Source organism: Micropterus salmoides, unplaced genomic scaffold (genome assembly GCF_014851395.1).
Source record: "Micropterus salmoides isolate LMB-PRFRI ecotype aquatic unplaced genomic scaffold, ASM1485139v1 Ms_hic_scaffold_7, whole genome shotgun sequence".
NCBI classification, from domain to species: domain Eukaryota; kingdom Metazoa; phylum Chordata; class Actinopteri; order Centrarchiformes; family Centrarchidae; genus Micropterus; species Micropterus salmoides.
In genome coordinates this window covers 11112749-11139516 of record NW_024044459.1, presented here as the reverse complement: position 1 = coordinate 11139516, position 26768 = coordinate 11112749, and the positions used below count along the sequence as shown (strand labels likewise).

The window sequence follows — 26768 nt, the reverse complement described above, 5'->3', positions numbered from 1 at the left end:
ATTAAACTATTAATTGAAGTTTGACCATGATGATGATGATGATAATTATAGACATAATAATTAGGGCTGTCAAGCGATTAAAATATTAATGTAATTACAGGTTTTGTAACTTGTTTGGAATTTTGTAATTAATTGAATAATGATATAAGCATTTAAAATATTTAAATCCAAATGGATTTTGGTAGATGAGTGCATAAATGATGATAAACAAACTTATTTAGCTAAGCATATGTATTTCCTGTACATTCATAACCTTTTTCACTGTTCATATGCAATATGGAAAGGTTATGCCACAACAATTTTTATTAAAAATACTAATGGTGTTTTTTGTGGTATTGAAAACCCTCAAGAAACTTCCTGGGTTTGAATAAGCAAGTCACCACTGCACTGAACAAGACAAGGTCAGACCTGCTTAAAAGACGCTTGTATCTCCCCTCAAAATTGAATGTTTTAGTTTGGCCCATTCTCAGACATTTCTGTTATTTTGACAACCCTAATAATAGTGTTAATTCGTCATGGTGGTTGACCATCTGTTTTTTTCTACTAACTTAATGTCATATTAAACAACGTAGTGGTATATGTTAATACAGCAGGATTGAGTTTGCTTTCTCACGTGCTACTTAAGATGTCTCTGCATGCCCATGCCCTCTATAATCATACTGAATCAAGATTAAGCGAGTGTTTGCCCTCTGCTTCTGTCCTCCCCTGAGTTCACTTTAGGACACCTGTGTTACTGTACCGACAGGTGTACCCCCTAATTAGTACTATTTTAAATGACGCATAAAGTCGTAGTTTCCCGTGATCAGTTCGAATGGTGTTCACACCAGAAATGAACCACTCCAGGTTTCACTTGACAGTGGTCTGAGACCACGTCTTCGAAACGGACCAGAGTGCAGTTGTTTGGTCCGCATCAGTGTTCGAGTCCGGCTTTAGCACCAACCTACACAAACCACACTAAGGGGGTATACGCTCCAGGCTCCGTTTCAACCAGACTAAACAAGGTCTGTAATAATTACACTCAAGATTAAACAATTTGTGTTCTCTAATTATAAAATTGTAGAAATTAGTATTTCTTGAATTGCTATATTGCTTAGTCTTATTCTCCCTTCTCTGACTTTCTTTTAATATAGAGTTGCAACAACCTATAATTTTAATGATTAATCTGATTTTCTTAATTTTTTTTCTTAATCATTTGATGAATCGTTTGATATATAAATTGTCAAAACCACAATTTCCTGAAGATGATGTCTTTGTATCACACATGAAGGTGGAATTTGTTTTAATGTTTGGTATTCTTGCTTGAAAAATGATTAATAGATTACAAAAATAGTTAAAAATTTACTTTCCAACTGCTGACGAATCAATTAATCATTGATTTAGTAATTTGAGAATAATCATGTATAAAGTCTCTGATTTCAAGGAAACAAATTATTCATTTGAGCAGACCTTTTTCGTCCCCTGTAAATCACTGTCCTCTGTTTTATCATAAAACAATAAAGCATGAGACACGACTGTGTTTAATTACTTGTTAGTTTGCGTCTGTTATTGTTTTACTTGCATGTCGAGTCTCCAGTATCACAATAAATCCTCTCGGTGGCTTGTCCTGTAAACACAGACACACGCCTCCCTGTGAAGAGGAGCCTGACATGAGTCACTGTAAATCAGGAAACGTGCACCTGCAGCTCCTGTCATGCCACTGCGCTCTGTGTGCGTGTTTTTAACGTTTATGTAACAGCCAAGGAGGAATAAAACAAGTTGTTCAGGTTTGTGTCAGCTAACGTCGTTGCCCTGTTTTTCTTTAGTAAATTTCAATTCTCCAGTCGCGTCACGCTCAGGCTACTTGTAAATCAGCTTGCTCTGTTCAGAAAGAGTGGATTAAGGTGGGTTCTAATTTATTATTTTTTTAAATCCTGTCTTTGTTCAAACTAAGTGGAAAGTTCAAGTTGTAAAAATATGGATGACTCTAAAAGGTCTTGGTTTGCTTTCACAGGGCCGAACTATCAGTCAGTCTCCAACTACTTTCTAAGCTGAATGATATTTTCCCTATAGGAGAAACCTATAGAAAATCCACCATGATACTACAGCAGGTAGGCAGAGCTGTTGAGTAATATGATGCCACGCTTGACTTATCTACAAAGCTTTGGCTTCTGGCAACAGTTTTTCAGCCAGTTTGGGTCAACTGTGATTTAGTTGTAAGACACATTCGGCTGTTTGACAGTGCGTGTTCTATATGGCCGAGTTTTTACAGCATACTAAATGAACTGTTCATATTAAAATCTTAAATAAAATGGGTGTTATCACCAAGGCCACTTATTGCTATACAAGGTAGGAAACTGGTACTGTATGGATATTGTTGATGGGTAGATATTGGTAGTTTGGTTCGGAATTTGTAATATTTAGGTGGATCTCTTGGCAGAATATGGCAGAAATGGAATATAATATCTGTATGTTTTCATTGGTGTATAATCAGCTGAAACAAGAACTGTTATACAAAGGTTTCTACAGTAGCTTTTTTGGGTTTTTTCTTACACTCTTAGAAGGGGTAGGGTGAGGCGAGGGATGTTCAGTTGGTTGCACTCTGCATACTCAAGGCTATAAGCCACTAAATCCTACACACTGGTCCTTTTTTAACATTACATAACATTATCTCTGGTTAGAGGAAAAATAACGTTCACTGCATGTTAAATTAATTGCCACTGATGATTCAAGGGACATTTTCCTATATTTAGTAACTGGTGAGCGAAGTAGTTTAGCAAGTTGTAGGATGGCATTTAATCAGCTGATATGATTAAAGTGTGTGAATCATTTTATTTATTAATCTGACAATTATTTTTAGATCCATCCACTAATCGTTTAGTCTTTCAAAAAGTAAAAAAAAAAAAAAAACATTCAGAAGCCCAAAAACTAAAAGGATTTGAGTCCAAACCCCAAAATTATTCAGTGTATAACTATAAACCAGGGAAAAGCAGCAAACTATCACATGTGGGTAGCCAGAACCATATATTTGATATATTTCGGATTTTTGGTTGATTAAATGACCGATTTTGTTTTTTTTTTAAAAGTTGTTACCAATCGACTAATTATTTGAGCTCTGTTTTTGATCTTCCGTTTGATTGATCTGTAACCTAATATGCAAATATATTGTTACATTTACTTGTCACTAAATGTATATTCTTACTATTGCTACCCAAATATCTCCTGACAGACCTGATGAAACACGTCTCATCTCTGTGTCCAAGCCTCAGCCTACCGATGTATGACTTTTTGTTTATTCTGTCTTCACCTTCAGCTGCTGATCACTGAAGGGAAATGCTGCTGTGTTGGTTAATATGTAACCGTTCATGAAAGGGCTTTCCATTACGTCCTATTGTCTGCCTCATTAGCTGTTTTTCAGCCACGAGTTGAAGGTTAGCGCAGGCTGAAGAGTGACCAGAGGTTGTTAACCACATTAGCTTGCCATGGTCTTTACCTGGAGGCCCTGCAGAGGGGTCAGTTCTGCCCAAACAGCCTGAAGTCCTGTTTCCTCTTATAGGACACAGATCGTTTGGCTGTCATCTGAGGAAGTTGTCTAATCTTAGCCGTGAAACTTACCCTCTCATTCAGGGCTGCTGGGTGAGTGCTTGTTGTTGGGGGGGCTTGCGGACTCAGTCCTGTTTGATACCTGCGTGCTGTCGGAGGAAGTTAGAATGAGAGTTACGGGTAAGCTGCATGAGATTGTTAGAGTAGCCCGTCTCAGTGTTGTGGTTTTGATGACGGATAACATTATGTACCAACAGGTTATTTGTTTGGTTATGTCTGCTGCAGGTGTGACAAAGCTTCAGCATTACTCAGTCCTACAGGCCATAATAACAACTAGTTTTCACTGTTCACTTCACACCATCCCAAGAAGAACACAAAAATGTTTTTGTTTGTTTTAAACTAGGAACTCATGCATGCAGTCTTAAGAGTTTCCTTTCAGTACTTTTCAGAGTCCACCCAGTTTTAGAGTTATTACGCAACAGACTGAAAGCTCGTGTTTTCTTGAGGGTATTCAGAGAAATGCTGAAAAGTCAACAGAGTCGTAAATTATGAGTAAAAGTGTGAGTTCCTCAATATGTTGATCATTAACTGAATGTCATGTTGCTGTGCAGCAGAAAGGAGAGAAAATAGACTATGTGCAGACAGTCCTTTTTCTGCTTTATTTCTAACTTTGAACATTGGAGATCACACTGGTCTGAATTTTTAAATTAAATGGGAGGGGAGGGGAGTGTTTATGTTCAAAAGCTGACCTGTGGTTCCAATACTGCCAGCTCCAGTTGGCTTGTTTTCCTGGCCCATTGTGAAATTGATTCCAATGCCACAGGAATCCCACAGGCTTCCCGTGACCCACAGGATTCCTGAAAAAATGTCAACATCTAGTCTGAACCTTAGCTATGTGTACATTTTCAATGTTCACTATGCTTTATTCACCAAAATGTTTTTGGCTATCATAGAAAATCAGTTCAAAGTACAAAAGCATAGTGTTTCAGTCTCGCAGTCTTCATCTGTCAGCTTCTTACAGACTTGCTGAAAAAGTCTAATTAAGCCTGAATAAGATAACGAGATGAGGAAGACAGAATCCTAGTTGGTATATTTTTGCTGCATTGAATATCTGAGCATTTCCTGCTCCTTCTTTCAGGTTTGCATTCTGCACTTCTGAGATGTTTGGTCAGTGAGATGTGGTGTTTTTTTTAATGTTTTGGTTTTTTTTAGTTCATTATGTATTGGCATGAAGTTAGCAAGAAGGTAAATTGGATTGAAGTTGCTTGCTTCATTTTATTTTTTTAGTAAATATGTCTTAAAGCTACATATACTGTATGGACACCCACACAGGGTGTGTTCACTTGCTTTGCTAAACTGGGTTCATATTTGTTTTCGTCTCCGTCTACCGCCAATGTGGTGTTGGGATTTGGGAGGGATGCCCGTCAGCTCCTGTACGACCTACTGTCACCCATAACGCCCTTCTCTGCGTACCGTAGGTCCACAGTGATATTTACCAGTATCTTGTTAAAGAAGCATACAGTTATGTCAGCCTCACCTTTTTGTAGTTAAGTTTGTTGATTTCCCTGTGTCTTTCTGCACACTTATTATTGTGGTAGCTGTCTCATACTGCATACATAAAGTATTTATACGTTAGGAGCATCTCTGTCACTGTTAATATGAACTTAAATGGTCCTCATTTTATTTATTTTTTTTCCCCATGTCCTAACTGTTTATTTAGTCAGTTTTCGTCTTTATTTTGGTCCATCTACATTCACTCCGCATGTGTGTCGTAAGCTAAAACTTTTAAAGTCTGATACTTTTGCTCATGAAGAATATCGTCCTCTTTCTATTTTGTACCCTAAAGTGGCAGATTCTCCTCCAAATCCAAACATCCCACAGTCTAAACTGTAGTTTAGAGACTGAAAGACTTGTTCTTTGGATGTGGAATGGATGTTTTAATTTCTAGTTACTTCACATGCTGATTTTAAATGTGAGCCAGAGTAGCTCAGAGGAAGAGCGACTTCAGAATTTTTAGCAACGCACGTATGATTGCGGTCTATTTGGGTGTTGGAACAGTTCAGGGTGCTCTGTAATGGTTGGTTCAGATCTCTTTCCTCTCTGTGTCAGATATATAATCGGTCCTCGTGATGACGTACAGTTAGGATTTAGACTCATCAGCCTAATGATATTGCTGCACTGCTTTATTTGGGTGTGTTCTGTAAATGGGGATTTACATGTGCTGCAGATGAGCGAACAGAGTGACCTTTCAGACTTTCCCTCTGACCCCTATGGATCCTATAGGTTTGCAAAACAAGTTTTCAACAGGTGGATGGCTTAATGGTCATAAGATTTACATAGTATCTTGTTCATTAGTTATACCTAGCTAAAACTAATAGTCTAATACAACAACCCTGCAATAAATCCTACATTTTAATGAAGTTATTGTCACACTGTTCAGTTTTTAGAGAAGTGTTTGTGTGGCCATTTTGAAGGCTGTAGTTTGTGGTGTTCTTTCTAATATTTAGACCGCCTCACTGTAGTCTTTATTATGTAAACAGGGAGGGCCATCGAGAGCAACTTCTTTTTTACAAGAATTCCCTGATTACAGTACATATAAAACAATAAAAGCACATACAAGTCACAATATACATCAAACTAAAGGACAAATCAATTCAATTTAAAAAACGCACACATACCTGCTCATCAGTCAAATGACATTTGATGATATTGATGATGGATTAGGTTGTCTAATTTTACAAGCTTCTGCTGGTTGTTCCTTGTGTGGAGGATAGTGTTTCCATTACATGGACATTAAGTGAATAAAAAATCACTAATAGAAAAATTGAAGCCTGTCTTATTTCGCTAAAGACCCTCTTACAGACCACTAGGGGGCCCAGTGGGAACCAGTGATCAGCAGGGTAGAGGATCTGAGGTCAGTAGTCCTGTTGGTAAATGGAGTCTGAAGTCAGTGTATAAAAAGAGCGTGGGGCTATCTGGGCCTCTCTTTCTGGGCCATGAAGTCAACTTTTTCCCCTCATGTTGGCTTCTTTTTATTAGAGGAGAATAGCTCTTTTGTTCCTGCTCATAATGTATCCATTGATGATGACCAGGCCAGTGCACACAGGACCTCTATGTTCATAAATGTCAGATGCAGACACACCTGTGAAAAAGCAGAGGTCAGTGCCATCACTCACACTAGGTGGGCCTCAGCTTTCACTAAAAAATGCCTTTGTGTAACGGAACATGAAATACATGTCGCACGGAGATCTCTCATGTACTCTTTGGAAAAGATGTTTCTCTGTTATATATTACATTATGGTTAAGTCAGTGGACGCTGTGGCAGGGCAATAAAACAAAAATGATAATTATCGGAGGATTATTTTCTATTAAGATGTATTTTGTTGAGGAAAAGGATCTGAAAAAGATTTTCCTTAATTTTGCATATTTGTTGAAATGTATTTTGTCATTATTGCTTTAAATGTTCCATATATGATTTGTGAAGTGACCCACTGTTTGATCAAGTGTTTGCTCTGACCTTAAAGAAAAGTTTAAAACCGCAATCAACCGTCTATTTTCTTTCATTTTCACTCGGGAGCAAAAATCAGCCTGTAAACTTGAAAGAAATAATGATTTGACATTTATCGTGATAACTATCGAAATGGTGGGACACTTTTGGCCATATCTCCCAGCCCTAGTGGAAGTAGAGATTACAAATGTAAATACATTAAATGGATTTGAATTTCTGTATAAAGTGTGTGTGTTTTTTTTGTTTTTTGTTTTTTTTCTTTAAATGTTCTTTGGTGTTTATATCAGTTGTTGTTGTAATAGCATACAAGAATATATTATCTAAAGATATAAACAGTTGTTATGCTGCTTTGGATACGTCTCCGCCTGTGACTCTTTACAACTAATTTGACATGCGAGTTAAATGTGTCCTTGTGTGTTTTGTCTCAGTTTGCAGGTTGCATGGTAATCTGGACTTGATGCATGGCAGTTGCATGACCGCAGGAGGTCTTGTTGTGGGACTGAGAGCACACAGCTGCAGCCATGGCTCAAACCGTGCACGTGAATGGCAATGGCCCAGGTAACATTCCCCTCTGTTACATTATGGTTCTCTTTTCTTCTCATTTTGGTTGTGTGTGATGCTGCAGCGTGTTCTGTTTATCTTTTTGTTTTGTGAAATTAGTATTCTTCTCTGCCGGGTCTCTCCTTGTGTATCGGACCGAGTCATCACAACCATATTGTAGTAGATGGTTGTATAAAGTTGGTTGCACCAGTATGACTAGTTTGTTTTCTCCATTACACTGTTGGTTAATAATAATATACTTTTACATGTGAAACGACTCCTGGCTGCCTCATGAGCTATATGTGCTCATCCTTACTAATTCAAGCTAGGCTGGATAAGGATACAATGGTGGTAAATGTAGATTTGGTGTCTAGTGTCACGGTTACGTCAGACATGTATATTTAACTGGTCAGCTCCTGCATCACATCTGTCTCTGTTGGTTAGTTTTCACTTTCGTCGTTTTGAGATTTGGATCAGAATCACACTTGGACATCCCACCAAAATATTTGGGAGGACTAGGTGTAGCAGCACTAAATTACTTCTGAAAACATCACACAAGGTGACCCGCCAAATCTCTCTCCTTTGTCAGTGAATTTACTACTTTGACTTTACCCTCTGTATGAAATGTTTTATGTAAATAACTAATTCGCTCCTCTGTAAGTTATTTCTCACCTCTGATGCCTCTGAAACACGCCAAGTTTGTTTGCGTTCACACGGCGCGCATGTAGAGGAGATTTCCACTCTTCAGTGTGAAATAAATGCTGTCAGCTGAGGCGTAGCTCTGAACACACACCTGCAGATGGCTCATGTTCCTGGCCAGACTAACAGGAGAGAGTGAAGTTTCTTTCAAATCCCTCCAGGAATGCACAGCATGCAGATCAGATGCTTTCAGGACACTTAACACACCGTCCGCAGCGTCCGTTTGCCACCACCATGCATTTGACTGAGATATGATACCTTTTTTTTTTTTAGTATGTAGATGTAGTCAAGAAAAATGTGTGCATTCACTTCAAAGGTCCAACAAAGTGTTTTTATTGTCATTTTTTTACAGAATGTGAAACATGCTGAGGAATGCTACATTAACACTGCTAACCTCCTCCCCCCGAAATCTGTAAAAATAGCTTCTCTGCAGTGTTGGCAGTTAACATGCCAACGTGGTCACCTGCTGCACCAAAAGAATTTCAAGAAGACGGTGGAACTTTAACCTTTAGTGCTCCAGTCTAGCGGTCAATGCTCAAAAAGGGGTAACAATCATGCCACGTGATTATTAAGAAGTATTAAGTTTGGCCTAATAACTTTAGGAGACAAATAATCTGACATTGATTCCTCTGCATCTGTTCAGTTGGTTTCAGAAGCTGAACTATTACCAGCTGTGAAGTATTTGTTAGCAGTGTCCAGTTTTAAAGGAAAGTTTAGATTAGTCTCTTTATGAGAAGTGCTACTAATCCTGTAAGACATTTGTATAAAGTTTTCTGTGCCTCTGGAGCTTTGTCCAGTCCGTGAAAATAACTTGCATCATCCATGTTTTCTCAGCTTGTTCTTTACACTTTTGTAGATTTCTTTTTTTTGTTTGTTTGTTTTTGTCTGCAAACAAACTAGAGGTTTGGGATTTAAGAGATGTAGACATTTACTTTGCAGATAGTCAAATGAAATGGTATTGAGTTATATTATGAGAAGGGTAGTACAGCTGAGGGTGTTGGTAGGCAAATGTTTGTTAGCCTTCCTGGCTTGTCTACTATGTTAAACAGTAAAGAAACGCACAACACAGTTAGTAAAACTCTACAGCAAATGGATGTGTGAGGTAAAGCTTGTTGATCAAGCTGCTGTGTCTTCATTATTCTTTTCTATTTAAGCAGAACCTGTGATTCAGTGCAAAAACTGCAAATGTAAAAACAATGACTATGAGGAAAAATAAGCTAAATAACAACTCGAGCCTTCTTCCCTCAAGCAGCGAAGTTGTGGTTTGGCTATAATAAAAACCCTGCAGAGGCTGAGTCATGGCTCAAAGCACCATGATGGCTTTGGCCTGACTTGAATGCCACCAGTCTGTTGAGGACAGAAAACCCAGAGATCAACAGGCTGATGGGTCGACCCCCCCTGCAGCTCATTCAAACCCACTGACCCAGCTGCCACTTGAAATACTCCATGGTACGGTTTTCTTACTGTGCCCATCGGTCACTTTCCTATTGTGTTAGTATGTGTTTATATAAGTGCTGTGAGTGTGTGCCAAAGGGGCAGGGCGCTGTGTCTTTGTAACTAAACTACTAGGGGATAATTGTTTGTTTTATTAACTGGTCCTGAATGTTCTGGACTCTTAGTGTCTTTACACAGCCGTGTCTGATGAATAGATGTTGAACTGGTTTGTTTAAGTGTGACTGTATCACAGTGTGCATTAATCTGTTCATTGTCAGTATTTGAAAGGTGCCTTCTGTAGTCAGAACAGCTGACCAGTATATTTTAGCATCAACAATGTGTGCATTTACTAATGAGCCTGGCTCTTTGGCGTTGTGGTCAAGTTGCATGCTTGGTACCCTGTAGACCTGGGTTCAAATCCGGGTGGAGTGACTGCTCTTGCCCCTCCGTCACAGGAAAATGGCTATTTTTATAGCCAGTCAGTCTTCAGTGCGTCACTCCAGTACTTTGGTTTATGCCCAAATACCTGAAAAAGTAATGACATTTCAGCCTCAGTTGAACTTTCTGTTTAGTACTAATTGGCAAGTGTTAGCATGCTAATACGCTAAACCAAAGTGATGAACATGGTAAACATTATACCTGCTGCATCTGCAGGTTATAGATGTTTAGCGTCGTCACTGTGAGCATGTTGGCATTTAGCCCAAAGCACAGCTAAGTACGCGCTCCCAGAGTTACTAGCATGACTGTAGACTGTTTTAAGATGATGCTGAGTGAAAACAGCTGTCCTTTTGTAGCATATATCTGGGGAACTAATGCAGAAAAAGTTAGTTTTATATAATTGTGATTTGGTATATAAATAATTTTTTAGTTTTTGCACCTGCAAAAATATTTAAAATTTGTATTATTTTTACTCCGTCTGGTTGACTTCTGTTTTAACACTTTTCGCACTCTGCTTGATGAGCTGTCTTCCCTGAAGCATAGTTTGAGGTTTAGGGATTACCATTTATGAAAAACAATACTGGAATCAATGAAGTTGCAGACATCGCTTTATAGCCACAGCCCTGTTTAAGGTTGCTCACACTAAAGTGTCTACCCTAAAATGATTTGAATAGACACATATATACGTGGTACAACTATATTCTAATATTCCACATTTTTTAATTGCTGTGTGGTTTGTTGCAGTTGCACACTCAGTGCCTTTGATTATTTTGCTTGACCGTTTATGAGAAAAGACAGAGAAGGGCAATGTTTTTCAGACTGCCTCAGTGTTTGCAGAGGAAGCTCAAACATTTCCTCCAGCCTACATCATCATGTACAGAGCTAAGTTGTTGAATCTGGCAGCAGGGTCTGGCACAGTGCTGTGAGTTTCTAGAAGAAGCTAATACATCAGTCTGCTCAGTCTGTCCTGCCTGGGTTCAGTTTGAAAAGTGCTGGAATGTGCAGTTTAAATGTTTTTGTGTTTTATTTCCTGTTTTGTAATTTTTTTTCATGCGGACGGATGTGTCTCACTGTTCCTAGTGTTCCTAGCTGCTACAGTAGGAGGTGTTGATCAAATGTTGGCTCTACTTTTCTTGTGAGTAATTAGGCGTATAGAGCTCACAGACAGAGCCAGGAAATACCAGGCTGGTTGTATGAGAAAAGTGTGTGTGTGTGTGTGTGTGTGTGTGAGATTATCCACTCTGCAGCTGTGTGTATGAAATCTGTGTATTTCTCTGTCTGTTTGTGCAATTGTAAGGAAATATATGTTGTATCTGTTTCTATATCTGAAATCTCTGCTCAGAAGTGGAGTTTTTCATTATTGGCTGTTATGAGTTGGATGTGAAAAATAAGAGGAAAACAAAGTATTAGTGAGTCAGTATTGTGATTCTGATCATTTTTGTATTCATGAATTAATTCAGTGACCTCCCCTGTGTCCTAAATGGAAGCATCTGCATTTGTTATGTTTCTTCACTTACTGTTGCCAAGCAGGATAGTGATTCCTAAAAGATGTATGAAACAACACAACAGAATAAAAATAGTTTATTTTCTTCTGCATAAAACCAGGGCTAATGATTATTTCATTATGTCTTATTTCCTGATAAATAAGCTAAAACATCAGTCTTTAAACTGCTTTTTATCTCCTAACCAAAGAATCCAGATTACAATGAGAAAAAACAGAAAAATAGCAAAAACCTTAAATTTGGTGAACCGGAACCAACAAATGTTTTCTTGATGAATCGCTTAAACGCACAGTGTCACTTTCTGCCGCTAGAGGTCTCTTACATAGAAACTATAACAAAAGACATGGTTTGATGTTGTGAAGTAGCGGTGATTAAAACTGGTGGAAAGCAGTTTACGTAAAAAATCTGTGGACATAGGACACTGCAAGCTGCCGCTAGCAGACGACTACAACGCTGACTCATACCCAACGACCCAACGACGATATGATGTCATGACTGGTGACCAAATAAAACGCACAGTTATCTTGATTAAAATTACGTATTTCCCCGGTAAAAAAATTGTTGTTAACATTTGGGATAATGTACACAACTCAAAGGTTAGTCGTTTTTAGACAGTATACCTTAAACGATTGATTATCAAAATGAACGTGTATGATACGTCCAAGGACTCTACAGGATTAACAGTTTTTACAGTTATCAAAATGGCTGAAACCCAATGAGGCGGTTTACAAAACATGTTTGTCTCAACAAAAAAAACTTGTTACAGTGTCTCAGACGGACATTAAGAACTTCTAAGACATCTGGTGTGCGTTGAGATCCACATAATAATTATGTAATACATTTTTACTCTGAATGACAATCAGTACATTATAAGCTGTATATTTTGTAGTATAGAGAAGCCTATAACGTGGTCCGTGTTTCTGACCTGCTTGATCATTTGTAACTTGTAATTAAGTGAGTTTAATTTTATAAATAGAAAAAGATACATACAGAATTCAGAAATCAGTGATTTTAAATCAAGACATTTCTGTACATCCAGTTGGATAACAAACAACTAGCTGACAGATTGAGACCAGTAGCCTTATTTATCTCTGAGGCAGTGTGGATGTTTGAAAGGCTTTGTCAGCTCTAAATTTAAACGTTTACTGAGCCAGTGCAAAATAAGCCAAACATCAACATCAAGGCCAAATTTGGCCTTCAGTGCAGTATTTTAAGAGCAAACAGAGTTCACGGACTAAAAGTAACTTAAAAATAACTTGCTAAAAGATTTTGCTTGGTGCAGCAAAAATAGTCAAAAAGCAAACAAAATATCTTTATTGCTGAAGTACAGACGAGTGAAGCTTGTATTTAAAGGGATTTTATGCAGAGCACATGTCTGTTCAGCTGGAAATGGCTGACTGTTATCACATCAGTGTGTTGCTGAATCTGGCTGTGAATATGCTATTTTTACATTATATATAAAATATACTGTTTAGTTCAGTAATTAAATCTCTTCAGTTGTTCAATTTCCTCAGCTCCAAAGTACATTTTTTGGGGGGGGGGATTTCAGTTGAGCTATGATACATTTGCCCCCTTTAGATAAACTCATGATGTTTTTGACAACACAAGGAGGAAAACAAACCAATTAGGGTCACCAACTAACTCTTATTTGCATTATCAATTTTGTTGATTTATCAATCAAGTATGATTGTTTCCTTTTAATTCACTTCTCTTCACATTGCTTTTATTTTTTATTTTTTTTTGTCCAAAACCCCAAAATATTGTGTGAAACAGAGAAGCAAATGTTTTGTATTGTTGCTTGGCAAGTGATGAGAATTCAAATATCAAAAGTCTGAGAAATATATATTTTTTTGTTGATCAACATTTCAGCTCTAAAACACGCTGTACAAAATCCCTCATTTATTCCTCCTTGGATAGAAAATGTGCAGAAAGTGTCAGTTGTCCTACTCTTAAAAAGACAACTTAAGTTAATTTTATAAATTTGTTTCATTGCGAGACAAAACTACGTGGTATGAACCCTAATTATGTCTTTCTGTCCTTGGCTGTGCCAGATGCCTGAAATCGCCGCGAGGTGTCGAGCAATAATCCTGCCCAAAGCTTATTTTTGTTTCCAACGCCCGGCACCGGACAGGCTGACAGTTGGTCTCTTCACACAAAATGATTTTACATTTGTATTAGGAAATATTGTGCTGAAAAGGTTTTGTTATTACACCAACAGTTTTCATCTCTCTTTCAGATCTCTACTAATGTATAAAAACCTGATGTAGCATGAAACTTTTTAAGGCTCTCAGATGCGTTAGAGATTAGTCATACTGTTGAAGCCTGAGAGTATTTATGAAGGAAATGTTGAAGTTTCAGTTTTGGGCAGTAGCGCCGCTACAAGCGGCGTTACTAGTTTAACTACATTTCTCAGTAGCTTGGTGGTAGCGTCGCTATTTTCTGAATCAAATAGCTTTTCAGTAACCAAACTCTTTTATTGACCGAGTAGCGCGGCAGCTTCCACACACGCTACATTTTCCCCAGCATTTCTGAAAGGTCAGTAAGTGACGCCACCGCCACACACGGACCTGTGTGTGCAGCTGGCAGATGCGCTTCAGTGTGACGTGACATCATGTACCGATCCTTGGGCTGATGTCTGCGACTTTCCTGCAGGGGAATAAAGACACGCGATTGAGTTTACTTTCTATTGTGATAGTTATTGTAAGACCTTGTGAGAAGGATCAGGGTCCAGCCTGGACAGCTCGTCCTCTAGTGAGGAGGAAACTTTGATATGTAGTGGCAGAAACTTGTTTCCATGAGATGAGATCTGTCTCGGTGTCTCTCTCTGTGTCTGTGTCTCTGTCTCTCTGTCTCTCTCTCTCTCTGTGTCTCTCTCTCTGTGTCTCTCTCTCTGTGTCTCTCTCTTTGTGTCTCTGTCTCTCTCTGTGTCTCTGTGTCTCTGTCTCTCTGTCTGTCTCTCTCTCTGTCGTGCGCCCATTGCCATGAATGTTTAGGTTGCAATGTTGCCAAAGCACAAATTAACATAAACAATAAAAAATATAATTAATTAATAATAATTAAGTAACTTTATACAAACAACAATGGTTCTCTGTTTGTTGCATGAGGAAATACGTTTAGCTGCAATGATATGGCAGTAAGTAGGGGAGTTTCTGTGTGTCTAATTTAGCTCTGTCTGGCACACACACTCTGTTTGGAGCAGGTTTTTAGTCTTTCTTCTATTGCTACTGTGGAATGAAGTTAGTTCAATATAAACTAGGCCTATAGCCTACTCTGTGTGCCGATAGGTATTTAGGTGATCTATCGAACTATAAAAAATTTAAAGTTGCTTGGATGAAACTAAGCTACTTTTGCCAGGTTGCTGTAGCTTAGCTTATTACATTTCACTGGGGGGTAGCTTCTGTGTAGTGAAGCTTCATTTAATGTAGAGTAGCTAGTAGCTTGCCCAACACTGTCAAGTTTCTACTTAACCAACCAACGTCTCACTTAACTTTTTCTCCCCTTTTTTTATATAATGCAGAGGCAAGTAGCCAAGAGGGCTGTTTAATCTGGGCGGAGGTCCCTTTTTAAAGTTTCTTAAATTCTAGCTGTGCTTCGTCATGTTGGTGGAGCACAGTTTTGTTGGGAAGGTTTCAGGGTTCACTTCATCTACCAGAAATGTGTAATTCTGCGGCTGTGCAAACAGTTTTAGGCAGAGATGACTATAGAAGAAGAGCACATATGCAGCAAAAAATAATAACCTTGTAGTTTTAACGGCCATTAAAAGAGCTGCCTGTTGGGTAATCCCTTTCAAATTGACAATGTAACAGCTGTCGATAACTGGAGCGGACTCCCGGGCTTCAAGTGTCAGTCCCTGTCACTGGAGCGTGACCACTTCAGTTGTCCCGTGTCGATGAGGTCATCACTCAGCTGTTCGGGGTCTCTGCTGTACCAGAGGGCTGCCTGTCACAAGTGTGTGTGTGTGTGTGTGTGTGTGCGCGCGTGTGTGTGTGTGTGTGTGTGTGTGTGTGTGTGTGTGTGAGAGAGAGAGAGAGACATGGATGATCAACACTCGGTAACTTGTGCCAGAGAGGGACAGCACAAGACCATGACTGTGCTGCCTAACAGAGATTATTTATACCAAGAGATAAAAACAGGATGTGCTTATTTCAGGTCCAGGAGAAAACACAACCTGGACTTTGTTTTAAGAAGTGCACTTGGTGGAAAACTTGATACAAAATTTAGGCTTCCTAAAAATAAAGGAGAAGTAGCAATTATTTTCTTTGGTTAATAGTTTTTTGTTGTTGTTTTTTTTGTTTGGTTTTTTTCTCCCTGTAAAATGCTCATTTGTCCAAGGTAATTTCTTTCATTCAGCGGTTAAGTCCCCCAAAACTGGACATCACTTTGTGCTCTCAGAAATTGTGACAAGCATATTTCATTATATTCTAACATTTTGCAGACAAAAGTAATGTGTAAAATGATTTTTTAAAAAATCGTTAAAGCCTTCGGTTGGATCAAGTTTTATTTACACATAACTTAATACACAGTTGTGAAAGTAGGACTTGTAAGACACACTCTGGTTGGTGAAAGTGTGCTGCAAAGTGGACCAAAGTAATAAACTAGAGTGTAAAAGTTGGACAGTAGCTAAGCTATTCAGCAACAGGCTGTTTTTGTCATGAGTTCACCTCCACTGAATAACAGGACTCTTATTTGGGTAGGGGAAGTGCTCGGCTCAGAGCCTCGTGGGATTGGAGGAGGCAGCTGTCCAATAGTGCGCCAGAGCAGCGCTGTGCTTAGTTTACACCAATAGTGGAACTTTCCCCCCCCTTACAGAGAGCGTGCACGGACTGAGGAGAAACAGCAGTTCTGTGGCTCAAACAGCCTGATCTAAGTGCAGTATATCCTGTCCTCCTGAGAAAGGAGAGAAGAAGAGAAAGTAAGAATGGAGAGGGTGCTGTTGGTCTGAGGTGAGTAAAGCTTCAACAACAAGGCAGTGAGGTTTTAGCAGCAGGCTTAGCCTTGTAATTCCCTCGAATGATGAGGATTGCTGGGAGAAGTTGCTGGAGCTGGGTGGTGGACTGGAAAGGAAGGAGCAGGGCTGTTTATTTCCAGCCTGTGTTTGCTTTAGTCGGTGAGAGTTCCAGGCATACCAAGAACAAGACGCTGTATTTAGCCAACACAGTGGGACTGTAGTGGAGGCTCCTAATAGCCTGGCAAGCTGACTGGCTCTATAGATGCAGATCTCTGTGACAGGGCGCATTTCAGCTGGACTTTGTACAGATCAATAAAAGCTGCTTAAATCAAAGTGAATGTACTTTGAAGCTTGTCTTTTTTTATTCCTGTCTTTAAACGTGGTTCATTTGTGTCTATAAAAACTCAAATGTTCACAAAGGATGGATTTTGGACTAGAAAATATTGACATTGTCTATTTTTCTGACCCCTTTGTCTCTTCTCTTATCCACGCTTTGTAAACAACAGCCTGTTATCTGTTACAAGCTTTGCACTTTTATTTCTTGGATTCCACAAACCTCTACAGGCTGAATTGTACAAGGATATCCATTTATTTTGAAGTTTACTATGCCACTTACTATTTAATGTGTTGCCTTTTGCATAGTTGGATCTCACATAGTTTTGGGCTGACTTAAACCACCCCTTGCCAAAATGATAATCACTCATGCCTTTTCAACAGAGATACGAGAAACTTGAGACATGTTTTTACTTGCACTTTCAAATTACAGCGATTGTCAGGGGCTGAGGAAACACTTTAACTGACAGTCAAGCTGTTTTTGGCAACAAATGCATCCTTTTAAGTACAAGTGGTAGCTTATTTACAAGTTCATGTTACATTTGAAGCGAATAATGTAGCATGTATGTAGGTTTTCTGTTTTTTTGGTCTTACAAAAACACTAAAATCCAAACTAATATTATGTTTTTGGTGGTCTCTGTTTCAGAAAAAGGACAAAGATGCCCAAGCACAGAAGATGAGAAGGACTCTGTGGCACCCTACTATGTTGAAACTCCCTATGGCTATCAGCTAGACCTGGACTTCCTCAAATATGTCGATGACATTGAGAGGGGTAACACCATTAGGAAGCTGAGTATCCAGAGGAAGCCCAAAGTGGCCAAACCCTTGTCCGTGCCTCGGGGCAGCACTGGCGGGGGAAGCACTCAGGCTGAATGGACCTCCACAGACTCTCTGTCCTCTTCCAACAGCGACGACAAGCAGTCCCCAGTCTTCTTCAACTCCAGGCCCCAGGGCACTGCTCCGCTGACCCCCACCCTCTCCAGGGCAACCTGTGAAGTCCCACAGCAACAATCCTACTTGAGCATTGCAGAGCAGAAGCAGCTCCTGCCACCTCCTTCGCCCAGGTTTGCCCCACGTCACAACCCGCAAGTGGAGAGGACCCTCATGGAGACTCGTCTTAGGCTCGAACAAGAGCGTCTGCTCATGCAGCCGCACAGCGAGCCTCCGATGCCCCGCCGCCGTCTCGCCAGCTTTGGTGGCATGGGCTCCAGCAGCTCTCTGTCCTCTTATTCAGGCTCCATGGCCCCAAGCCAGATCTCTCCCAGCACCAATCAGCCTCCCAACGGCCACCTCCTCAATGGAGAGTATAACCCCTACTACCCGCCATCCATGGGCAGCTCCATCCGCCACAGCCCCATGAGCTCTGGCATGGCTACGCCTGTGACAAATGTCAGCCCGTTACACCTTCAACAAATTCGGGAGCAGATGGTTGTGGCCCTTAAGAAGCTGAAAGAGCTGGAGGAGCAGGTGAAAACCATTCCCATCTTACAGGTTAAGATTGCTGTTCTTCAGGAAGAGAAAAGACAATTGGCTGCTCAGTCCAAAAATCAAGGTCCTGGTGCCTTCCGCAAGCGTTCCTACAGTGTAGGCAGTGCTGACCAAATGGAGAACCCGAGCCCCATCCAAAAGGAAACGGAGCTGCACATCATGGAGCCTGAAGCCCAGGAGCAGAGCGCTCAACGGCTTGAGGAGTTCAGACGTCTGGCAGCTGACGTCCAAGCTCTGGAGAAGACAACCCAGGACAGTAATATCACAGAAATTCAGCCTCATAAGCTCAGACAGAACCAGGACCACCAAAGGTCCATTGGTATAGTTACTGATGAAAACATGAACAACCTTCCTGTCACTCACAAAAAGCTGACAAATGAACGTTGTTTCCGGGACGCAGGAGTATCGACAGGGCGGCAGGAAGTGCGCAGCGCGGCGGTTGGCGTGACCGAGGCCATGCTGGGCATGACCACTGAGGCTGAGAAAGAGATTGAGCTCCAGCAGCAGACCATCGAAGCACTGAAGGAGAAGATCTACCGCTTGGAGGTGCAGCTGAAAGAAACTACTCACCAAATAGAAATGGGAAAGCTAAAACTGGAGCTCCAAGCAGCCGGCGGGTCGAACAAGAAAAAGGCGGACAAAGGTTTGATGGCCAGGCCTGAGATGTACAACGCCTGTGTGGAGGCCAAAGTCCAGATGCGCAGCCAGGGAGTGGGTGATCATCTGGAATTGAGCCATGCTAACACAGCTAAAACTCTACAAAGCCACACTATAGGAGTTTCCTGCCAACCCAGTGTGCAGAGTGTTTCCACAGGCCCAGAGATCCCCATGGACCGATGGGTGGTGCATGAGCGTGTGGAGGTAAATGACCAGTGTGTAGGGAGACGGGTGGAGATATGTCACCAGCAGGTAGGCATGGAGCTGAATGTTTGTGAGGTGGGAGTTAACACAGAGGAGTCAGTAGACAGCTTGGCTCTCTGCAAACCTATGACTGAGTTGAGCAAAGAGTCTAGATCAGTTGGCTGCGGAGATTGTTCAGTGGATGTGACCGTCAGTCCACTCAAGAAGCTGGTATCCCAAGGAACTGACCCAGATTCGGTCAGCAAAGTGGACTCTGGTGTCATGGCTGCTCCTGAGTCAGAAACTCAACAGACCAATACTGAGATAGAGGTTGTGAGCAAATCCACCAACACAAAAACAGCTGTCCTGACTGACTCTTTCACTGACATGGTGTTTATCACTTGTAACAAGCACACCAACACGGCTGTGACTGAAACGAGGACGGTTGCTGCTGGAGAAGGTCTTGTGAAAGATGTTCACTCAACAGCAAATATGCGTTCGATTGCCGTTGGAACCACCACAGATGTAGAGTCATTCTTTGGCAAAGAGAGCTCTACTAAAACCAAAGAATGTGGTGTGGGACCAGTTAGCATCCATGAGAACTTCTTGATTGGCTTAAAAACCAGGAACATAGCATGCGGCCCCTCTCAGCCAAATGAATCTTTCTCGAGCAGCAGCAAAGAGACTGTGGAGGGTAAGACTGGGGCTGCACCACTGCAAGCTCGGGCCCAGGGGGGCGCCGGACTGGACCATTACATCGAGAGGGTGCAGAAGCTGCTGCAGGAGCAACAGATGCTGCTAGCAGACAACTACAGCGAGCTTGCAGAAGCGTTTGGTCAGCCCCAGTCTCAGTTTGGATCCATCAACAGTCAGCTGGTCAGCACGCTGTCGTCCATCAACACGGTCATGAAGTACGGAAGCACCGAGGACTTCCTCAAGCTGCAGTCAGACTCTGTGAACTCAAACAAAGGTGAGAAGTCTGCCACATCCAGCACCGACGATGCTGATGGTTCCACGTGCTCACATGTGTTGCGAAAACAAATGGTTCATGTGATAACTGGCTGAAAGTCATGCCAGGCAATAAAAGCATAGTTTCAAGGGCAGACAACAGAAAATGTACACACAGACACACACGCATAGTATCTTGCTCAAGCTAAATACCTGGCAAGCAGCCAGTCACGTATTTAGTGCCTGAGAGCACACTGAAGAGAGGGTTTGAGATAGATAGAGATGGATAGCTATAGTAATTTCTGTTTTGGTAATTACAAATTAAATGTCTTTGGGGCCAGAACAATTACTCCTGGGTAAAAACACCTCAATTATGCTCTTAGCAGTCAGGTAAGTACCTCAGAGTTTTAAGAATGTGGCACTTAACGTTCACCCTGGAGTTTCCTTGTAAACAAACCAATGAAATGTTATAATGTAAGTATTTAAATCCTGCATTGTTCACATATTCCATATTTAGTAGCTTGCAGTCGTCATCGTGTTCTTGTGGCATTTTTGTGCATTTCTTGACAAATTAACGCAACCTGTCAATCAGTGGAATAATGTAAAACCACCAGGAATATTTTTTGAGCCACACATCACAAATGTGCGTGCATCCTCGTGCACAAATCAAATGGGAGAAAGAAACTGCTACATAGCACTACTAGAGGCCAATAACTCAGGGTACCTTTCAGCAGAATGCTGATAAATAGCTGAAACCAACTAAACCACAAGCAGAAAAATGTAAGGATGTAAATCATGACATTTACAAAATGTAGATGAGAACCCACAGAATTAGGAATTCACTTCATTTATTTTGTAATATAATGGAAAAAGATAATAAAAACTGACATTAAACACAGAATTGGGGTTAGCCTATAAGGACACTTTCTTTTTCCCATGCTTGCAATAAAGCGTATGCTTCCCGGCGTTTGATCCACATTAAAAAAACCTATGGACACTAATTTTCATTTCCCTGAGGAAATTCAGGGGAATCCAATTTATTTTGGAGGCACAATCACTTAAGAGGAAGTGATCTTGTGAGTAACTTTTGCTGTCATGACTGAGATTAGGGATACAACAAACGATTATATTATTCTATAGATTATTTCAATGATTCATTGTTAAAGAAGTACTTTTGCTTTGCTTGTTTTGAGGGATGCAGGTACATTGGGATTTTCCTAAATTCTTTTGGGGAAAAAATTATTGTAGTAACTATAACAAAGAGTAAAAGATGATGGAGCTGGCCTTTTTATTTTATTAAATGTAAAATAAATCCATTGCAATTTTGCGAGGCTGTTCAAAGGACAATGAAACTAGAGTGATGATGTAGAAGTAATGTAGTGACAAAGTAAGATGTAGCGTAGGACTGAATGCCAGCACAGTTTCAGCTGTTCTGTAGAGGATCTAGGCTGGAGTGGGGGGCGGGGGTTGTGGTGGGTAGAGGGTTCACACACTGTCTAAAGAGAATCCTGATAGGATCAGACAGGCCAAAGTTATCTCTGACCCTGAAAAATGTGGCAGGGGCTTTGGACGTGAACCAACAATGAGCTCATTTCTTTTTGGGAACCAGTAACGTCGCACCAATGGGCCACTTGTTGTTTTTTGTGGGTCGCCCTGCCTTCACTAGCACCTCACCGCTGATGCTGATTCATGGCTCCTTCGGCGTTACATAACCTGCATTCATGCTGGCTGGCACATGAATGCAGAGGCGATTGTCTGAGTTGTGTGCGAGCGAGCATGTTTCTGGTCAGTTGCTGGCCTCTTTAGGAATGTAGAATAACTAACCAGATGTAGGTCCTGTTCATGTAACTAACATCAGGGTAATCACCATCTCTGATCACAATAACCTAAGAGTGAAAAAGAGTCTGTTAAGACGCTGATGGCAGTGTCAAGAACTTGAAGATGTAACGGCGACAAACGCGCAATAACTTGCCAGCTCCATTAAAAATATGTCTGGCAGTTTAAAGCATTTTGTTCTGCACTGAATCCTTGTTGATATTTCTTAAGTGTTGATTAGGTGTAGTTGAAGGTACAGTGTGGAGTTTCGGTCCTACCTGTTGCAAGCAGGATTTTGTGTACATTTACTTTAACTTACCAGATTGCGTCGTGTATTTGTACCATTAATGCCTGGAAAAACTTCTTAAATTTCTTATATTTATGTTTTGAAACCTTAATTGTTTACATCAGGTAGCTGTGTTTTTACTCTTTTATTAAGGCATTCCTGCCACAAACTGTCTGTGAAATTGCATGAAAGTCAGCCCCTCTCATCTTGGCCACACATTGATATAAATACCAGCTTTATTTACCAAAACATTGGTTGCGTTGACATGCAGGTTGTAGATGATTTTCCATCAGAAGTTAGAGGATTCTAAAAACTAATTCTTTATTGGCCTAACTGATAAATATTTTAGGATACAAATGTGCTGAAATGTATAGAAATGTACTTAAATTATACTATATTGTACTATATTTTCATGATTAAAAAAGCAACAATCAAAGTTATTATCTATTTGGAAATCAGCTAATCTGCTTCATCAGTATGTGGGTATAGTTCTATCAAAGTTAAGTTGACAAAACCTTCAAACAAACCCACAACTGTCGTCACGTTTGATTCAGAACTCTCATTGGTGCACGGAAAATACATGACATCACCTTTTACTAACTGAACACCGCCCTGTTCAAATCTGTGAGGAAAAGAAAAGGGTGGGAAACGCAAATCCTTGTAGTATGCGTGTCTATCCTTTCACTTTTAAACTCAACAGGCTCATTATAACATTTCTACAGAGCACCTCTAGGGGTCACAAACTCCACATGGTACCTTTTTTTTAAAAAAATGGTACTAAACTTTAAACGCTTAACTGCCCTGCCCCACCTGTGCATTTGGATACTGACTTTGGTCTGCCTCTCCTCCTTTTTAGAGAGCAGTCAGCAGCTCTGCGCCCAGTCGCGGTCTGTCCGGACAGAGCGGTTGCAGATGGAGAAGACTGTATCAGGCCTGACTCCTGCAGATAAACCAGCCAACGTTCCTGCGCAGCAGCAGCAGATCAGGACAGCTGAGCAGAAAAGCCGTATGGACCTGCAGATGTCTACAGCGCTGCATGGTACGGCTGCCTTCACACACCTGTCTTTATATCAACACACCACCACTGCACATGCTGCTGCTGCTGCTGCTGTTGTGTCACACGTTATTCTTTACAATCCCGTTTGGCTCCATCACCGATGTCCATTAAGGATCTCGCTCTGTGAAAATGTCAACCTGTAAATCAAGAAAGAGAGTCCTGCTTTGAGGATGTAGGTCAGTTCAGTAATGAACCCTTCAACAAAAGCTGGCACTTCAATATGGTGAAGGAACTTGTTACAGCAAAGAAAACTAAATGAGAAAAGCAGCTGATTGGAAGCCACAATTAAAGCTCCTAATAGACAGACTGCAGTCAGTGCAGGGATAGTAGGTTTATTTGCTGTTGTGCTGGCTCTGCACTACGTTAGAACTGAAATGAAATAATGAGTTACGTATAATAATGTTCTCATCCACATATCAAATACAAAACCCTGTGCTGCAGTTTTATACAATATATGGAGGACAGAAAGAAATTGAAGTCATTTATTTGGTGTCAGATTTGTTTTACTCAGCTGCTCATGTCTGTGGTTCAGATCCACAGACATGAGCAGGGGGGAAAGGACTTTACACCTAAAGGACTTTAGTGTAGTGCAAACAGACCAATGTTTCAACACACGTTTGGATAGCTGATTCGGCAGAAATTCAAATCTGTTGGACAGTGTATACAAGCGCAGGAGTTCAACTAGTGCTACACCCCATCTGCAATAATCTCATCACAAACAAAATAATACAGATATATCATAAAGTTACAAAAATGAAGTTCAAAATGGTTTCCATCAAGTATGGTCAGCTAGAGGAGACATGCTCCCAGGCCTGTACCGTAGTAATCCTCAGTCTGGTCCTCAGCAGTGAAACACATGATCGGTTGGATCGAGATCAGATGTCTGATGTTTTTATGACCATTATTTGGCCATAACAAACCTCTTCAGGATAATTGTCCGGCTGCATTATCGCAAAATTGCTCATTGTTAGATTTCCAAATCCTGTGTTCTGGTGCACAGAGCCAAAAAAAGAACAACACACAATGGAGGTTGTTAGCGGGTAAATCTGATGTTTTTGCAAAAAGAAAGTGATGGTTATCTGACCAGATCACGAGGCTTTGGAAAGCTTGTTAAAAATGCATTCTCTAAACACAGAAACAATATTACAGTTGGTTTAGAAATAGCCGATTTTCATGGTTATTTATATCTAAAATACGTCTGTAGCTTCACCTGAATGCCTTTGTCCTCATGGGTTTCACACATACGTTATATATGAACCAGGCAGCAGGATGAACATGGCCACAAACAACAACATTATCATCATTATCAGCAGCCTGGATTCCTCCTGATGAGCTGCAGCCGCTCCCACCTGTCAAAACACGGGAAACGTGCTGAATGACTCTGTTGCTACTGAGCGGACACACTGCAATGTATACACACATGGAACTGCATACATGCCGATACATGAACACACGCTCTCTCTTTCTCAGCTGTCCCCCGGAGCAGTGAAAGAGGCCCCTCCATCGGGGCAAGTCTTGGCACATGTGCTGAGTGTTCTGGCTCTCGGCTGGTATTTTGGTTTCCGAGGCCTGTATTTAAAATGACTGAGATAGTTCAGGGTTTGGGGAAACTTCCAACGCCTCGCTGACAGATTGTGTTGGAAAGAACATGAGACGGACTCTTAATGGCTACTTTCCTCTCTGCCAAAGCTGTTGATCACGTCAGAGTCCACTTTAGTGGCTCATTCAGGCGTTATCAGCCATTTGTGATGAACTGACCCAGGCTTGTTAAGTGGAGTTGCAGTTACGGTATCTGCAGGATACTTTGAATGTTGCAGGAGAAGAGAGATTTTTTTTAAAAGGAGAATTATAGAATAAAATGAGATGAAAATGAGTTTATATTTAACTAAATCTGCAGCTGTTTCACCATAGAAGTAATCAACATTTTAAAACGAAAAGAAACTTTGTCTGTCTTTTTAGGATCAGTACACTCCAGATTTCACTTTAGTGTTGATCTTCTCGTCTAAATGATCCTGCTGTGTTCACTTCTGTCTCCTGCAGGGCAGCCGTGCAGCCAGAACACGCTGAAATCCATCATGAAGAAGAAAGATGGCCGACCCGACTCTAATGGCACCAAGAAGAACCTGCAGTTTGTCGGGGTGAACGGAGGGTGAGGTTCTCCTGTTTGAACTTGTGTTTAATCGCCGTCATTAATATTTTAGTAGATTATCTTTTACTGTGCATTTTAAGATGGCCGTTGGATGCTTTTATCGTGGTGAGTTTTTAAGAATCCCAAGTGAGGTTAAAGGTGCTGCTGTTTCACATTTACAAGGCCATTGATGTTCTTTCCTCTGAAACGTGGGCTTGTTAACATCCACATGGCTTTGTGGAGGAGAACATGATGGCAGCATTTTTTTTTTTTTAAGCTAACACCTTCTTCAGTCTTCAACTTTCTGTGCGTTTGTCGCCCCCTTGTGGCCCAGGTACGAGACTACATCGAGTGACGACTCCAGCTCGGAGGACAGCAGCTCCTCTGGGTCGGAGGAGGAAGAGGATGAAGAGAAGGAGTACGGAGGAAAGGAGGACTATAAGAACGTGGAGGGAGGGCGCACCAGGGAGGAGTTCCAGCCTGAGGGAGCCGAGGATGTGGATAAGAAGGATGAAGAGGAAAGTTCAGATAAGGAAAAGAGAGAGAGGTGGGTTAAAAAAACTAAATCCCATTTTAGTTTACTAAAATGTTCTGAGTGAGCAGGAAGCTGTGTGAGGGTACAGACGTGATGTATTCTGAGAGTTTAATTTATCCTAGATATTTATTGGTGTTTTATTTTAGATTTCTCTGTAATGCTCTGATTTTTAAGAATTTGGCAGGACTGTACGCACGTCAGGTTTATACAGGTCTGTAGGCTTAGGATTACAGCGTATCGGGACGATCAGTTTTTGGTTTTATACACAAGAAAGAGCACAAACAGGAGCCATGCTTACTTTCTAAACGACAAATAAAGAAAATAAAATACATGTGTAAACAACAGATACTCATTACCTGCATACAGTTTCTACCCAGGGTGCATCAGTGGCGTTTGAGGTTTATTTAACTAGCTGAATAATAATGATAATTTATACATATAGTGTCTAAACAAGTTAAAATAATTTCTACACAGTCACATTAATGTGGGATGCAATCATGTCAAATTTTGTTATGTACCAGTGGTAAAATAAAGAGCAAATTAAATGCAGCACATGGGGAGTAAAGCTATTTAAATGTTAAAATAATGTTTGTTTGTGTTTAACGTCTCTCCAAAAGGTATGAGCTAAGTGAGAAGATGCTGGCTGCGTGCAGCGTTCTCAAAACTCACCTCAGTGACCCGAAGGCTGTGAGCAGCAAAGATGTGGTGAGGAATTTCATTTTTTTTTTTTTTTTTGCGGTCTTGTCATAC

General features: G+C 40.7%; 1 protein-coding gene across 2 annotated transcripts; it reads left to right on the top strand.

Moving 5' to 3' along the window:
- Nucleotides 1-1861: 1861 nt before the first annotated feature.
- On the top strand, nt 1862-26723 carry LOC119891791 (KN motif and ankyrin repeat domain-containing protein 1-like; the record flags this gene model as incomplete). 2 transcript variants are annotated; one of them, XM_038703656.1, is given in 8 exon segments in its annotated part: nt 1864-1880; nt 1991-2087; nt 7456-7585; nt 17568-20219; nt 23155-23337; nt 25396-25504; nt 25818-26030; nt 26636-26723. In XM_038703656.1, coding segments are annotated over 6 exon segments (3282 nt in total), but the record flags the coding sequence as incomplete, so codon positions are not given.
- Between the last annotated feature and the right edge of the window lie 45 nt (nt 26724-26768).